The sequence below is a fragment of the Oncorhynchus keta genome, unplaced genomic scaffold (assembly GCF_023373465.1).
Source record: "Oncorhynchus keta strain PuntledgeMale-10-30-2019 unplaced genomic scaffold, Oket_V2 Un_scaffold_584_pilon_pilon, whole genome shotgun sequence".
In the NCBI taxonomy this organism is placed as follows: domain Eukaryota; kingdom Metazoa; phylum Chordata; class Actinopteri; order Salmoniformes; family Salmonidae; genus Oncorhynchus; species Oncorhynchus keta.
In genome coordinates this window covers 1,327,650-1,344,884 of record NW_026290969.1, presented here as the reverse complement: position 1 = coordinate 1,344,884, position 17,235 = coordinate 1,327,650, and the positions used below count along the sequence as shown (strand labels likewise).

Here is a 17,235-nt window from a genome sequence, read left to right as displayed (position 1 = left end):
GAGATTCCTTATTTTCAAAATTAAAGATTCTACATTCACAGAACAATTAAACAAAGAGAAACGTTCTATACTTTTGGGGGAGAGGTCTGATGTTATAGAGTTGGCAGCAAAGTATGTCACAGTTTGTCCCAAGCGAAGGGAGGAAACATAAAAATGTACTATTGTACTATTGTATTATAAGTAATATTATAAGTAATAGAACATTTTCAATTATTTTTTTTATTCTGAACATTGGCCATTATTACATTTCTGTATTGGATATTTATTTGTTATATTCTGTTAATATACAGTGTATATTTTTGTATTTCATATTATAACTACTATTTTTATTGCTGTCATTGTTGCTTTCAGAATTTTTTTTGTAGCACTTTGCTTTGTCAACATTGAAATGGTCATTCATACCATTAAAGCATATTGGACTTGAGAGAGAGAGAGATAGACAGGGACAGATTCAACACAGTGATGAGACATATCACTTTTTTGGGGACATATTAACCAAGAGTGATGGACCAAGATGGGAAAAAGAGAGAGACATTCAGCAACTACAGATGTCCTTGTCTTTTGAAAGTATACACCTGAAAGAGCCACACTAAACATATAATGTCACAGGTATCAAATTACCAGACTAATATGGGGGTCCCCACAATGAAGTCAATTTCATGTATTATGTTCAGCTCAGTGGGTCACTTTACAGTTAAGTGGGGGTCTTTTAGCAGACTTACCTTGGAGTACTGTCTGCGTAGACTAAACCTCTGAACCATCCTGACTGACGGAGCGACTGACGATGTGCTCTACTCCCCTCCACGCACAGAGCTCTTCTCAGTAGGAACACACACATCCATAGCCAGTATACACACACACACACATCGCTACATCGCTACATCTACTTCACGCTAAAGGAAATATGCATGTGCATAATCACAGAAAAGCACACACACGCACACACACGCAAACACACTTCTCTCTGTTCCAAACTGCTCTAGACCATGCTGGTTCATCTAGTGAGAAAACACAAGTGACGAGAGAAAAGAAAGTGAGAAGGAGGTGAGAATGAGGAAGGAAAAGGGAGGGAGGGAGAACAGACAGAGATAAAAGAGTGCTCAGCTGTGCTTCCCTCTACTCACACAGCATGGGTGCGCACTCTCTCCACATTCACACAATGTGGTTGAAAGAATATAGAGTTACAAAGCAGACAGGAATTAGAAATACTGACACACTAAAACTATCTTGCTGCAGACACAGGGTCTGACGCAAACACACACAAACACATACACAGACACACACTCGATCTTCAGCTCCGTCACATTTACTGGAGAAAAAGCAATGTTGTGTCATGCTTCCTGTCGGGCAGTGGAGGGGGCAGAAAAAGGGGAGGGTGAGGGGCTGTCTGACTGTCTGACTGTCTGTACAGCGCCTCTCCTGGGACTATGTCAGTGGGGGGATAAGAGAGAGAGTACACACACATTCCTTTCCAAAGGGCCGTGGGGTGAGACAGAGATGCAGCTTGAGCCCCACCCTCTTCAACATATATATCAACGAATTGGCGAGGGAACTAGAACAGTCTGCAGCACTCGGCCGCACCCTACTAGAATCTGAAGTCAAATGTCTACTGTTTTCTGATGATCTGTTGCTTCTGTATCCAACCAAGGAGGACCTACAGCAGCACCTAGATCTTCTGCACAGATTCTGTCAGACCTGGGCTCTGACAGTAAATCTCAGTAAGACTAAAATAATGGTGTTAAAAAAAGGTCCAGTTGTCATGACCACAAATACTAATTCCAAATTGAGACTCAGCATGCAGATTTCTGCAAAAACATACCAAATAATGCACGCAGAGCAGAATTAGGCCGATCCCCGTTAATGATCAAAATCCAGAAAAGAGACGTTTCATTTTACAACCCCAAAAAGAAAGCGATTCCCAAACCTTCCATAACAAAACCATCACCTACAGAGAGATTAACCTAGAGAAGAATCTAAGCAAGATGGTCCTGGGGCTCTGTTCGGGAAACGCAAACAGACCCCTCAGAGCCCCAGGACAGCAACAGCAACACAATTAGACCCAACCAAATCATGAGAGAACAAAAAGATAATTACTTGACACATTGGAAAGAATTGGCTATTTTTTTTTGGAAAACCTGAATGCTATTTGGCTCTAAACAGAGAGTACACCGAGGAAGACTACTTGACCACTGTGACTGACCCCAAATTAAGGAAAGCTTTGACTATGTACAGACTCAGTGAGCTTAGCCTTGCTATAAAGAGGCCACCATAGGCAGACCTGGCTCTCAAGAAAAGACCCCCATATCTGTTGTGTGAAATACCACAGTGTCCCATCACAGCAGCAATGTGTGTGATCTGTTGCCACAAGAATAGGGCAACCAGTGAAGAACAAACACCATTGTAAATACAACCCATATTTATGTTTATTTATTTTCCCTTTCATACATTAACTTCTTGAGTGTAGGGGGCAGGATTTTTGTTTTTGGCTAAAAAAACATACCCATTTGAAACTGCCTATTTCTCAGGCCCAGAAAGTAGAATATGCATATCATTGTCCGATTAGGATAGAAAACACTCTAAAGTTTCCAAAACTGTCAAAATATTGTCTGTGAGTATAACAGAACTGATATTGCAGGCGAAAACCTGAGGAAAATCAAACCAATCTGCTGGTTTTCCTGAAAGCTCTCAGTTCCATTGGATTCCTTGCCTCCATTTAAAGGGATATCAACCAGATATCAACCTTTTCCTATGGCTTCCTCAAGGTGTCAAAAGTCTTTAGACATAGTTTCAGGCTTTTATTTTGAAAAATGAGCGAGAAAGGTAACATCGCGTCAGTGGATAGCTGGGTGTTCGCAGAGTTTTGCTTGCGCAACAGAGTGGGGCAGCCATTGTCTCTCCCTCTCCTATTGAAAAAGCAACAGTCCCGGTTGATATATTATCGATTAAATATTTTAAAAACAACCTGAGGATTGATTATAAAAAACGTTTGACATGTTTCTGTGGACATTACTGATACTATTTGGAATTTTCGTCTGCGATGTCGTGACTGCTCGAGCCTGTGGATTTCTGAAAATAATACGCCAAACAAATGAGGTATTTTGGATATAAAAATCATCTTTACGGAACAAAAGGAACATTTATTGTGTAATTGGGAGTCTCGTGAGTGCAAACATCCGAAGATCATCAAAGGTAAGCTTTTCTGACTTTCGTGACCAATCTACTTGGCAGCTAGTGTTTGTAATATTTTGTCTACTGAGAGAGATGTTCTTACATAAACGCTTGTTATGCTTTCGCCGAAAAGCTGTATTGAAATCTGACATGCCAGGTGGATTAACAACAAGCTAAGCTGTGTTTTGCTATATTGCACCTGTGATTTCATGAAAATTAAATATTTTTTGTAATTTAATTTGAATTTGGCGCGCTGCGGGTGTTGATGAAAAGGATCCCGCTAAATGGATGGGTGCGTCAAGAAGTTAACTATTTGTACTCTTGAAATGTCTCTATTCCTCTGAAACTTTTCTCAGTGTAATGTTTACTTTGTTTTGAATAAGATAGAAAATGAGAGAAGAGGGGAGGGAGGCAAAAGAAAGACAGTGGGTCATAAAGAGAATGGGTAGGGTGTGGCTCTATCAGATCCATTGTGTGCAATGTGGAATCTCAAGCACACACACACACACACACACATTTCACTGCTCCCACCTCTTCAAATATCTTCAACAGTGTAAGGACAGACACTAGAAACAAGATGCAAGTACAGGGAGTGAACATTTAATTAAACACGGACAGGAACAGAATACGGACAGCGTCTGGACAGGGGAAAACAAAATTGTAATAATGCTGACACGGGGAACAAACTGAGGAGTGGACAGATATAGAGGGGCAATCAACAACGTAAAGGAGTGTGTGTGTATGTGTGTGTGTGTGTGTGTGTGTGTGTGTGTGTGTGTGTGTGTGTGTGTGTGTGTGTGTGTGTGTGTGTGTGTGTGTGTGTGTGTGTGTGTGTGTGTGTGTGTGTGTGGCTGTGTATCCCACAAATGTTGCGAGGGAGTAAAAGATACATTACGACATATATGAATAGCTAATTATGGAAAATAAGATGAGTAGGATTTTTGAAATATATATATTTTAATTGCTTTATATAATACAAATTGAGGTGGAAATGCATTTGCCGTTTGATCTGCTTCTGTTCTGTGGGTGTCACTGTGTGCTTTTTTTGAAGGATGAGTACCGGTCCATCCGGTTCCATGGGATCCAAATGTGCAAATTGTCCAAACAGATCATCAAGGTGGATGGATTATTTTAAACATGTTATTGCTAACATGTCACCATAGCAGGTATATCTCTCTGGTCACCCCCAAAATCAATTCTTTCTTTGGCCGCCTCTCCTTCCAGTTCTCTGCTGACAATGACTGGAACGAACTACAAAAATCTCTGAAACTGGAAACACTTATCTCCCTCACTAGCTTTAACCTCTTGCTCCTACCTACACGCAGGCGTCCCATCTAGACATCTGGAAATGCAAATGCGCTACGCTAAATGCTAATAGTACTAGTTAAAACTCAAACGTTCATTAAAATACACATGCAGGGTATTGAATTAAAGCTACACTCGTTGTGAATCCAAGCAACAAGTCAGATTTTTTAAATGCTTTTCGGTGAAAGCATGAGAAGCTATTATCTGATAGCATGTAACACCCCAAAAGACCCGCAGGGGACGTAAACAAAATAATTAGCATAGTCGGCGCTACACAAACCGCACAAATAAAATATAAAACATTCATTACCTTTGACCATCTTCTTTGTTGGCACTCCTAGATGTCCCATAATCACTATTGGGTCTTTTTTTTTTATTAAATCGGTCCATATATAGCCTAGATATCGATCTATGAAGACTGTGTGATAAACGGAAAAAAATAGCGTCTTATAACGTAACGTCATTTTTTAAAATTAAAAAAGTTGACGATAAACTTTCACAAAACACTTCGAAATACTTTTGTAATGCAACTTTAGGTATTAGTAAATGTTAATAAGCGATCAAATTGATCACGAGGCGATGTATATTCTATAGGGGTACGTCTGGAAATAATGTCCGGGTAAATCTCACCAAAATATCCGGTCCGAGACCTGAAGAAATGGGCTGTCTCTTCTTTGTTTGACCAAGAAACAAAGCCTAGGCAAATGACAAGACTGTTGACATCGTGTGGAAGCTGTAGGAATTGCAATCTCGGCTCCAGGTAATTTGCTTTCCCATAGACAATACATGCAAGTGGCGCATTGATATATTTTCCAATTTTCAGTGATCAGATTTTCCTGCGCTTTTCGATGAAACGCACGTTCTGTTATAGTCACAGCCGTGATTTAACCAGTTTTATAAACGTCTGAGTGTTTTCTATCCACACATACTAATCATATGCATATACTATATTCCTGGCATGAGTAGCAGGGCGCTGAAATGTTGCGCGATTTTTAACAGAATGTTCAAAAAAGTAGAGGGTCGACTTAAGAGGTTAAGCACCAGCTGTCAGAGCAGCTCACAGATTACTGCACCTGTACATAGCCCACCTATAATTTAGCCCAAACAACTACCTCTTTCCCAACTCTATTTATTTTATTTTTTTTGCACCCCATTATTTGTATTTCTACTTTGCACATTCTTTCCACTGCAAATCTACCATTCCAGTGTTTTACTTGCTATATTGTATTTACTTTGCCAAAATAGCCTTTTTTTTTGCCTTTACCTCCCTTATCTCACCTCATTTGCTCACTTCGTATATAGACTTGTTTCTACTGTATTATTGACTGTATGTTTGTTTTACTCCATGTGTAACTCTGTGTTGTTGTATGTGTCGAACTGCTTTGCTTTATCTTGGCCAGGTCGCAATTGTAAATGAGAACTTGTTCTCAACTTGCCTACCTGGTTAAATAAAGGTGAAATAAATAAAAAATTGGACAATAAGCAGATATGGCTTCTTAACCTATACTGTCCAAATAATGATGATCCAAGCTTCTTTGAAAATACACACTACCATTCTTATTGTGCAGGAATACATTGATTTGGATAGAAAACACTCAGTTTCCAACAGTTTCCAAAACTGTTAAAATAATGTCTGTGAGTATAACAGAACTGATATGGCTGGCGAAAATCTGAGAAGAATCCATCCAGGAAGTGGGATTTTTTAATGTTTGTAGTTTTCCATAGACTGCCTATACAGATTCCAATGACTTAGGACTCAAATTGCACTTCCTATGGCTTCCACTAGATGTCAACAGTCTTTGGAAATTGTTTCAGGCTTGTATTCTGAAAAATTATGGAGTAAGACCGGTCTGAATGAGTGGACACTGCAGTGTCCCAGAGGTTTTTCATGCACACGACCGAGAGCACGCCTTTCTTGTTTTCCTTTTATATTGACAAAGCTTTTGTCCGGTTGAAATGTTATTGATTATTATGACTAAAAACAACCTGAGGATTGATTATAAACATCATTTGACATGTTTCTATGAACTTTACTGATACTTTTCGGATTTTTCGTCTGCCTGTTGTGACTGCCTTTGAGCCTGTGGATTACTGAACAAAACACACAAATATAAATTGGATAATTGGATATAAAGAGGGACTTTATCGAACAAAACAAACATCTATTGAGTAAATGGGAGTCCTCAGAAAATCGCATGGTTTGCTTTCACCGTAAAGCCTTTTTGAAATCTGACACAGCGGCTGGATTAACAAGAAGTTAATCTTTAAGCCGATGTATATGACACTTGTATGTTTTATGAATTTGTAATATGAGTATATCTGTTTTTGAATTTGGCGCTCTGCAATTTCCCTGGATGTTGGTCAGGTGGGACGCTACTGTCCCTCGTACCCTAGAAAACCCTTTCACTTCCGGGTTGGAGCGAGCGGTCACATCGCACTTCGCTCCGCAGGTAGTATAACTTTTTCATTACATTTCATTACATTTCATTATAGTACAACGGTTGATTTGTCTAATCTTACCAATTTCTTCTTAGCTAGCTACATAGCCGTCCTTGTATCAGAGATAATTGCATAATTATCGTATTTCGTCGCCCTAACGTAGCCTTCACTGCTATTCGCCCAGCAGCTAGCCAGCTAGCAAACGCTAGCAAACGCCCACAGATTAGCAGCACTGTAGCACTATTACACTCAACTGAACGACTTGATTAGTTTAGTGTTAGCTAGCTACATAGCTGTCTTTGTATCCAAGATAATTGTGTAGTTTAGAGTGTGTAGTCTTGGAGTGATTATCTTAATTTACCGAGGTTAGCTAGCCAGCTATTTGTCGTCCTTAACGTAGGAGACTCTGCTAGCTAGCCAACAGCTAACAGCTAACAGCTAGCCAACGTCTACTGAATTGAACTCAACAACCCGGTCGCACTCACAGGTAGTATCACATTTTCATTTCATTTCATTACAGTACAACGGTTTGATTTGTTTGATCGTAGCTAGCTACATAGCTAGCTACATAGCCGTCTTTGTATCAAAGATAATTGTGTAGTCTAGAGCGATTTTCTAGGTTAGCTAGCCAGCTATTGTCGTTCTTTTAACGCAACGTAACGTTAACAACACTGCTAGCTAGCCAGCTAGCCCCCGAATAGCAGCACTGCAGAAACTATTACACTCAACGGAATGACTTGATTAGTGTAGTGTTAACAACGCAGCTACTGCCAGCTAGCCTACTTCAGCAGTACTGTATCATTTTAATCATTTTAGTCAATAAGATTCTTGCTACGTAAGCTTAACTTTCTGAACATTCGAGACGTGTAGTCCACTTGTCATTCAATCTCCTTTGCATTAGCGTAGCCTCTTCTGTAGCCTGTCAACTATGTGTCTGTCTATCCCTGTTCTCTCCTCTCTGCACAGACCATACAAACGCTCCACACCGCGTGGCCGCGGCCCCCTAATCTGGTGGTCCCAGCGCGCACGACCCACGTTGAGTTCCAGGTCTCCGGTAGCCTCTGGAACTGCCGATCTGCGGCCAACAAGGCAGAGTTCATCTCAGCCTATGCCTCCCTCCAGTCCCTCAACTTCTTGGCACTGACGGAAACATGGATCACCACAGACAACACTGCTACTCCTACTGCTCTCTCTTCGTCCGCCCACGTGTTCTCGCACACCCCGAGAGCTTCTGGTCAGCGGGGTGGTGGCACCGGGATCCTCATCTCTCCCAAGTGGTCATTCTCTCTTTCTCCCCTCACCCATCTGTCTATCGCCTCCTTTGAATTCCATGCTGTCACAGTTACCAGCCCTTTCAAGCTTAACATCCTTATCATTTATCGCCCTCCAGGTTCCCTCGGAGAGTTCATCAATCATGAGCTTGATACCTTGATAAGCTCCTTTCCTGAGGACGGCTCACCTCTCACAGTGCTGGGCGACTTTACCCTCCCCACGTCTACCTTTGACTCATTCCTCTCTGCCTCCTTCTTTCCACTCCTCTCCTCTTTTGACCTCACCCTCTCACCTTCCCCCCTACTCACAAGGCAGGCAATACGCTCGACCTCATCTTTACTAGATGCTGTTCTTCCACTAACCTCATTGCAACTCCCCTCCAAGTCTCCGACCACTACCTTGTATCCTTTTCCCTCTCGCTCTCATCTAACACCTCCCACACTGCCCCTACTCGGATGGTATGGCGCCGTCCCAACCTTCGCTCTCTCTCCCCGCTACTCTCTCCTCTTCCATCCTATCATCTCTTCCCTCTGCTCATACCTTCTCCAACCTATCTCCTGATTCTGCCTCCTCAACCCTCCTCTCCTCCCTTTCTGCATCCTTTGACTCTCTATGTCCCCTATCCTCCAGGCCGGCGCGGTCCTCCCCTCCCGCCCCGTGGCTCGACGACTCATTGCGAGCTCACAGAACAGGGCTCCGGGCAGCTGAGCGGAAATGGAGGAAAACTCGCCTCCCCTGCGGACCTGGCATCCTTTCACTCCCTCCTCTCTACATTTTCCTCCTCTGTCTCTGCTGCTAAAGCCATTTTCTACCACTCTAAATTCCAAGCATCTGCCTCTAACCCTAGGAAGCTCTTTGCCACCTTCTCCTCACTCCTGAATCCTCCTCCCCTCCCCCTCCTCCCTCTCTGCAGATGACTTCGTCAACCATTTTGAAAAGAAGGTCGACGACATCCGATCCTCGTTTGCTAAGTCAAACGGCACCGCTGGTTCTGCTCACACTGCCCTACCCTGTGCTCTGACCTCTTTCTCCCCTCTCTCTCCAGATGAAATCTCGCATCTTGTGACGGCCGGCCGCCCAACAACCTGCCCGCTTGACCCTATCCCCTCCTCTCTTCTCCAGACCATTTCCGGAGACCTTCTCCCTTACCTCACCTCGCTCATCAACTCATCCCTGACCGCTGGCTACGTCCCTTCCGTCCTCAAGAGAGCGAGAGTTGCACCCCTTCTGAAAAAACCTACACTCAATCCCTCCGATGTCAACAACTACAGACCAGTATCCCTTCTTTCTTTTCTCTCCAAAACTCTTGAACGTGCCGTCCTTGGCCAGCTCTCCCGCTATCTCTCTCTGAATGACCTTCTTGATCCAAATCAGTCAGGTTTCAAGACTAGTCATTCAACTGAGACTGCTCTTCTCTGTATCACGGAGGCGCTCCGCACCGCTAAAGCTAACTCTCTCTCCTCTGCTCTCATCCTTCTAGACCTATCGGCTGCCTTCGATACTGTGAACCATCAGATCCTCCTCTCCACCCTCTCCGAGTTGGGCATCTCCGGCGCGGCCCACGCTTGATTGCGTCCTACCTGACAGGTCGCTCCTACCAGGTGGCGTGGCGAGAATCTGTCTCCTCACCACGCGCTCTCACCACTGGTGTCCCCCAGGGCTCTGTTCTAGGCCCTCTCCTATTCTCGCTATACACCAAGTCACTTGGCTCTGTCATAACCTCACATGGTCTCTCCTATCATTGCTATGCAGACGACACACAATTAATCTTCTCCTTTCCCCCTTCTGATGACCAGGTGGCGAATCGCATCTCTGCATGTCTGGCAGACATATCAGTGTGGATGACGGATCACCACCTCAAGCTGAACCTCGGCAAGACGGAGCTGCTCTTCCTCCCGGGGAAGGACTGCCCGTTCCATGATCTCGCCATCACGGTTGACAACTCCATTGTGTCCTCCTCCCAGAGCGCTAAGAACCTTGGCGTGATCCTGGACAACACCCTGTCGTTCTCAACTAACATCAAGGCGGTGGCCCGTTCCTGTAGGTTCATGCTCTACAACATCCGCAGAGTACGACCCTGCCTCACACAGGAAGCGGCGCAGGTCCTAATCCAGGCACTTGTCATCTCCCGTCTGGACTACTGCAACTCGCTGTTGGCTGGGCTCCCTGCCTGTGCCATTAAACCCCTACAACTCATCCAGAACGCCGCAGCCCGTCTGGTGTTCAAACTTCCCAAGTTCTCTCACGTCACCCCGCTCCTCCGCTCTCTCCACTGGCTTCCAGTTGAAGCTCGCATCCGCTACAATACCATGGTGCTTGCCTACGGAGCTGTGAGGGGAACGGCACCTCAGTACCTCCAGGCTCTGATCAGGCCCTACACCCAAACAAGGGCACTGCGTTCATCCACCTCTGGCCTGCTCGCCTCCCTACCACTGAGGAAGTACAGTTCCCGCTCAGCCCAGTCAAAACTGTTCGCTGCTCTGGCCCCCAATGGTGGAACAAACTCCCTCACGATGCCAGGACAGCGGAGTCAATCACCACCTTCCGGAGACACCTGAAACCCCACCTCTTTAAGGAATACCTAGGATAGGATAAGTAATCCTTCTCACCCCCCCCCCCTTTAAGATTTAGATGCACTATTGTAAAGTGACTATTCTACTGGATGTCATAAGGTGAATGCACCAATTTGTAAGTCGCTCTGGATAAGAGCGTCTGCTAAATGACTTAAATGTAAATGTAAATGTAGAAGTTAACAAAAATCTAGCAGGGTGGTTGAAAAATTAGTTTTAATGACTCCGACCTAAGTGTATGCAAACTTCTGATTTCAACTGTATAAAGCTCCAGTCCATTAAAGAAATTGGAGACCTCTTACACTTCAGTGTTGTGATGCAAATATTCTAGCTAAATGCTTGGCGCATAGAATTAAAAAGGTATTGTCAGATATTATTCATCGTAATCAGACAGGTTTTTTACACGGACAACACATTGGAGATAATATATGACAAGTACTGGAAACAGAATACTATGAAATATCAGTGAAACCAGGCCTGGTTTTCAAAGCTGATTTTGAAAAGGCTTTTGATAAAGTATGACTGGAGTTTATATATAAAAGCCTGGAATATTTACATTTTGAAGAATCTCTTATAAAATGGGTTAAAGTTATGTACAGTAAACCTAGGTGTAAAATAGTAGATCACGGCTACTTCTCAAAGTTTTAAACTGTCAAGAGGAGTAAAAACAAGGTTGTCCACTATCGGCGTTTATAATTATTATTGCAATTGAAACGTTAGCTGTTGAAATTAGATCCAACAATAATATTAAGGGATTAGAAATCTGTGGCTTAAAAACAAAGGTGTCATTATACGCTGATGATTCATGTTTTCTATTAAATCCATAATTAGAATCCTTCCACGGCCTCATAGAGGATCTAGATACTTTGTCTAACCTCTCTGGATTAAAACCAAATTATGATAACTGTACTATATTATGTATTGGGTCACAAAAAAAATCAACTTTTACATTACTGTGTAGTTTACCAATAAAATAGTCTGACAGGGATGTGGACATACTTGGTATTCATATCCCAAAAGAAATGAATGATCTCACTCCAATAAATTATGTTTGAAAATTAGCAAAATAGATAAGATATTGCTACCACAGAAAGGAAAATACCTTTCTATTTGTGGTAAATCACCCTGACTAACTCTTTAGTCATATCACAGTTTACCTATTTGCTTATGGTTTTGCCTACACCTAGTGACTTGCTTTTAAAATTATATGAACAACAAATATTCAATTTTATTTCGAATGGCAAGCCAGACAAAATTAAAAGGGCCTATTTATATAACGAATATGAATTACTGAAGGGGGGAAATTATTAAATATTAAAGCATTTAAACTCTCACTAAAGGCATCAGTCAAACAAAAGTTACATTTAAATAATAAATGGTTCTCTAGTAAACTAGTATAAATTTCTCACCACATGTTCAAGAATGGCCTTTTCCCCTTTATTCAGATTTCAACTGCTCACTTTCGGTTATTTGAAAACGAAATAATCTCCAAAATATCGTTAGTTTTTAAATAAGCCATAGAAAGTTGGTTGCAATTTCAGTTTAATCCACCTGCAAAGACAGATATTGTGGTTAAACTCAAATATACTAAATTATAAAAAAAACTCATTTCTTATCAATTAAAAAAAAAGTTGAATCTTTGTAAATGATATCATAAATAGGACTGATGGAGTTATGTCACACATGCAGCTAACACAGACATATGTAAATGTCTGCTCTACCCAAAATTACAAACAACTAATTGCTGCATTACCACAGAAATGGAAGAGGCAAGTGGAAGGGGGAAAAAGTAAGGAACTTGTCTGTCCGTCCTGCATTAAAGACCAAAAATGGTTAAAGAAAATTGTGATAAATTAAAATATATACCAATTTCATTTAAGGACCAAAAAATTGACAGCTGTGCCATATAAGTTGCAAGATTGTTGGGGAAGAGATGTTCAAATGTACCGATTCCATGGCATATGGTTTATATATATGGGGGGTACAATCTTCCCAGCTCTGCAGATTTTGCAGGCACACAGACACTGGAACTCTGCCTAGAAGGCAATCATCGCCTCTTCACTGTTGACTTTGAGACTGGTGTTTTGCGGGTACTATTTAGTTGAGGACTTGTGAGGCAACTGTTTTCAACTTACATATTTGACATACGTTTACATTGTGCATGTTTATTTATACAGTCATTATTATTCAACATGTCCTCATCTGGGATTTGAACTCACAACCTTTGGGTCATGGCATTCTGATCTTTCTGCTATGTCTGTGTCAATTGGGAAGTAGTGAACTACATGTAATTCAACAAGGAATCTAATTACATTTTGCAGTAGCTTGGTGGTAGTTTAACTACATTCAAATCTTGGTAATGTTGTCAGTAGTTAAAACCTCTTAGGGATAATGCAAATTTTCGCAGCTTTTTGTAAAAAATCGCGCAACATTTCAAAGTCCTGCTACTCATGCCAGGAATATAGTATATGCATATGATAAGTATGTGTGTATAGAAAACACTCTGAAGTCTCAGAACGTGTTTTGGAGTAAAAATCCCTCGAAAAACTGTTCACCAAAAACCCCCCAAAAATATTAATCCGCCAGTCAATGTATTGTCTAAGGCGACAGACAAAAAACGAGGCATTCAGTACAATTCCTACAGCTTCCACACGATGTCGCCAGTACTGGCATTTTTTTCCTGCTTTATCCTTGGTTAAATGACGTAAGGGCACTTCCTTTCTTGGGGCTCGCCCCAGGATGTTGTGAAATTGAAAACATGGACGATGATTTCAAGACTTGCTGCTATTGAATACAGATCACCCCGCGATCAATTTGATAGATTATTAACGTTTACTAATACCTAAAGTTGGTTTAGAAAAGTAGTTTGAAGTGATTTGTAAAAGTTTATAGGCAACTTTTGTAATTTTAAAAAGTGACGTTGCGTCTTGTAAAAGGGAGTATACCTGGCTCAGACCGGTCTTCAGAAAACGACATTTTGGCTATACAATGACGGATTTAATTGGGAAAAATACCCAATTGTGATGTTTATGGGCTATATAGGAGTGCCAAGAAAGAAGCTTGTCAAAGGTAATGAATGTTTTATATTTTATTTCTGCGTTTTGGGTAGCGCCGGCTACCGCAAAATCTGTTGTTTAGGTGAAGGTCTGGTATTCTGGGGGGTGCATGCTATCAGATAATAGCTTCTCATGCTTTTGCCGAAAAGCATTTTACAAATCTGACTTGGTGGCTAGATTCACAACGAGTGTAGCTTTAATTCAGTACCTTGCATGTGTGTTTTAATGAAAGTTAGATTTTTATCGAAAACTATAGGTGGCGCTCTGAAATTTCCGCTGAAATCCCTAAGAAGTTTTTAATAACTTTTTTGTCTTGTAACTACTGGAACTACACTCAATTTCTTTTGAAAACAAATTATATGGGTGAAGTAGACAATCATTTCCTTTCATTTTCAGCATCAGACCTGTCTAATTCTCACTTAAAACACTTTTTGTGGGGCCTCCCGAGTGGCGCAGAAGTCTAAAGGCACTGCATTGCAGTCTAAGGCACTGCATTGCAATGCTTGAGTATGTCACTACAGACCTGGGTTCAATCCCAGGCTGTGTCACAGCTGGCCATGACTGGGAGACCATTGGCTCAGCGGGTGTGATCAGCCGGGATGTCCTTGTCCAATCATGCTCTAGTGACTCCTTGTGGCGGGCTGGTCGCAAGTTGTACGATGTTTCCTCTGACACATTGGTGCTTCCGGGTTAAGCGAGCAGGGTTGTGTTATGAAGGACGAGAGTGCAGCCAAATCTGCAATGGTCAACAGTGGCATCAATTCTGCAAAATTTCCGGCAAAACAACAGGTAAGATGTGCATTCTGCAAGGGCATCTGACTGAACTGCACATTACAGAAGTAAATTGAGCAAAGCCTCCAAAACTACTTGTGTAATCGTTTTTGTATTTCTGCATGGGACCCAACGGTTACCTCCTACAGGCGGGAGAGGTAGGATTTTCACTGCTGGGCAGGAAACTGCAATCGTTGATATGGTTATCAGAAACAATGGCATAAAACTCAGAGATTCAGGATGAGTGTTGACAGACAATGTAAGCATGACAACTATTTCTAGAGTCCTGAAACAACATCAAGTCAGGATGAAGCAGTTATACACTGTCCCCTTTGAGAGGAACTCTGATGGAGTCAAGCAACTCAGGAACCAATAAGTCCAGGTAAGATGACTATAAAATACAGAACTGGTTTTGAACAAAACCAAACAGGGCAGAGGCACACAATGGCATGTTTTTAGGTATAATGTAAACTACCGTAAGAACCTAACTCTTATGTGGCCTTGTGGATTTATTTTAGAGAGTCATGGAGATTGTAGCCAGGCAAACACATATTCATCTTTGGGGATGAGGCTGGTTTCAACTTGGCCAAAACACGGCGGTGAGGAAGGAATGTGATTGGGAAAAGAGCCACAGTGGATGTCCCGGGACAAAGGGGTGCCAACATCACAATGTGTGCAGCAATATCCTCTGATGGATTGCTGTTACACAAACGGCTAATTGGGCCATACAACACCGAGCGTCTCATTCCATTCCTGGGTGACCTCTATGGAAGGGTTGTGCCAGGTGAGGAAAGGGTTGCAGTGAGGCGAAATCGGCCAAATTGTGTAATTGTATGGGACAATGTGGCATTTCACCACGCCCGTGCAGTCACAGAGTGGTTTGCAGCCCATCCCAGGATGGTGTCGCTTTTCCTCCCACCTTTCTCTCCATTCCTCAACCACATATAGGAATTATTTTCCTCATGGAGGTGGAAAGTTTATGACCACCAACCACATGATCAAATGTCCATCCTGGACACAATGGATGCTGGATGCCTGGACATATCTGCAGAAGATTGCCAGGGATGGACCAGGCATTCCAAAAGATTCTTTCCTAGGTGTATTGCCCAAGATGACATAAGATGTGACATGGATGAGAACCTGTGGCCAAATGCATAAGATAGGGTTGACTAGTATTGCTACTGTATCGGTAGATGGTGTGTATATACAAATTCTTGTATTTTGGAATCACTCAATGCCATAAAATGACATAAAACATATTGAAGCATATTGCATCACGTCTGATTCATCCCTGTAACATATACTGCAGTGAATTCTAAACAGTGAAGGTGTCCTTCTTGTTTTGTAAAGAAAACATTGTGTAATGCTACCTGTTGTTAGTGTTGTTTAGTTCATTGTTTTATGAGTGACAATGTGTGCTTGTTGGGAGACAACCTTTGCTCGTGTTGTGGAAGAATGAGCTGATTTGAGACATGTATGAAGTGTTTTGGTAGTTTTAGGGCATTTTGAACGTGAAATACAACTGCTGTGCCAAGCTGAAAGTTAGTTAGGAGAACCGTGTGAAAACCGTGTGAAGAGTTTTGAAAAAGTGACTTAAGTATTGAGAAATGGGTCCTAGCGATTGTAAAAACAAAACTGTAAAATGGCTATATATTCACACGCAGATCAGACTACAACCATTATCTGATATGACACCGCCATCTGGTGGCAGTAAGGACAAACATCAGGCATTTACACACCGGTATGGCTATAGCTATACTTTCAGTGAGGAGAGCAAGGCTGAAAATCTATATTCTCTCACTGGGGCCAGTCTGTTTCTCTTTCAGCCAACGTGTCTATCTCGGCAACAAGAGGTAGTAATGTTGTTGAATGACAAAATAGTCTAGCACTCAAACTAAATACAGACGTTAGATAAAGTCAAGTGAACACAAATTAACACCGTTCACACCTACTGTAGTGAGAGGCTATTTCACCAGAGGGTATTAAAAGAACATAGCATGCTAGATGAGCAGGAAAATACTGCATGTACTTCCCCTGCGTCAGCTTCCCTTTGTTATTAAGCTCTGTCCTTTCAGACACAAGTGGTCTATTCTTACACACTGTCCACCAGGCTGTCGTTGTGTGTGTGTGTGTGTGTGTGTGTGTGTGTGTGTGTGTGTGTGTGTGTGTGTGTGTGTGTGTGTGTGTGTGTGTGTGTGTGTGTGTGTGTGTGTGTGTGTGTGTGTGTGTGTGTGTGTGTGTGTGCGTGCGTGCGTGCGTGAGTGCGTGCGTGCGGTTATAGCAGTGTCTGGTACAGAACTCTCAATGCAAAACCTGAGAGGTCCTCTGACCTATCTTATCACAGATGGACAAGCATCAACTCCCTGAGAGGTCATACACACATACTGTACATTCTGAACACAGAACAACACATATACACATGGATGCAGAAAAATAACCTCCACATCTTGCATCACGCAAGATGCATGTCAAGCATTTCCAATTTCCAAATTCCAATTTCCAATTTCCAAAACATGATAAGAATTCTCATAAAAGCTCAGTGCTCCTACAACACAAGGAGCTCTTCTTAATGTATTATGTGGATAGACAGCATGTCTACTTTACTGTTAAAATCAAATGTATCTTCTTGACATGACAGAAATGCTTTTAAAACA

General features: G+C 42.1%; 1 protein-coding gene across 1 annotated transcript in view; it reads right to left on the bottom strand.

Moving 5' to 3' along the window:
* Window positions 1-1,274, bottom strand: part of LOC118361421 (transmembrane and coiled-coil domains protein 1-like) — a 61,600-nt gene extending 60,326 nt beyond the window's left edge. Inside the window, exon 1 of the mRNA XM_035741359.2 lies at window positions 723-1,274. Coding sequence (XP_035597252.1) covers window positions 723-761 — 39 coding nt within the window. The 5' untranslated portion in view covers window positions 762-1,274. The remainder of the gene's footprint in view (window positions 1-722) is intronic.
* Window positions 1,275-17,235: the final 15,961 nt, after the last annotated feature.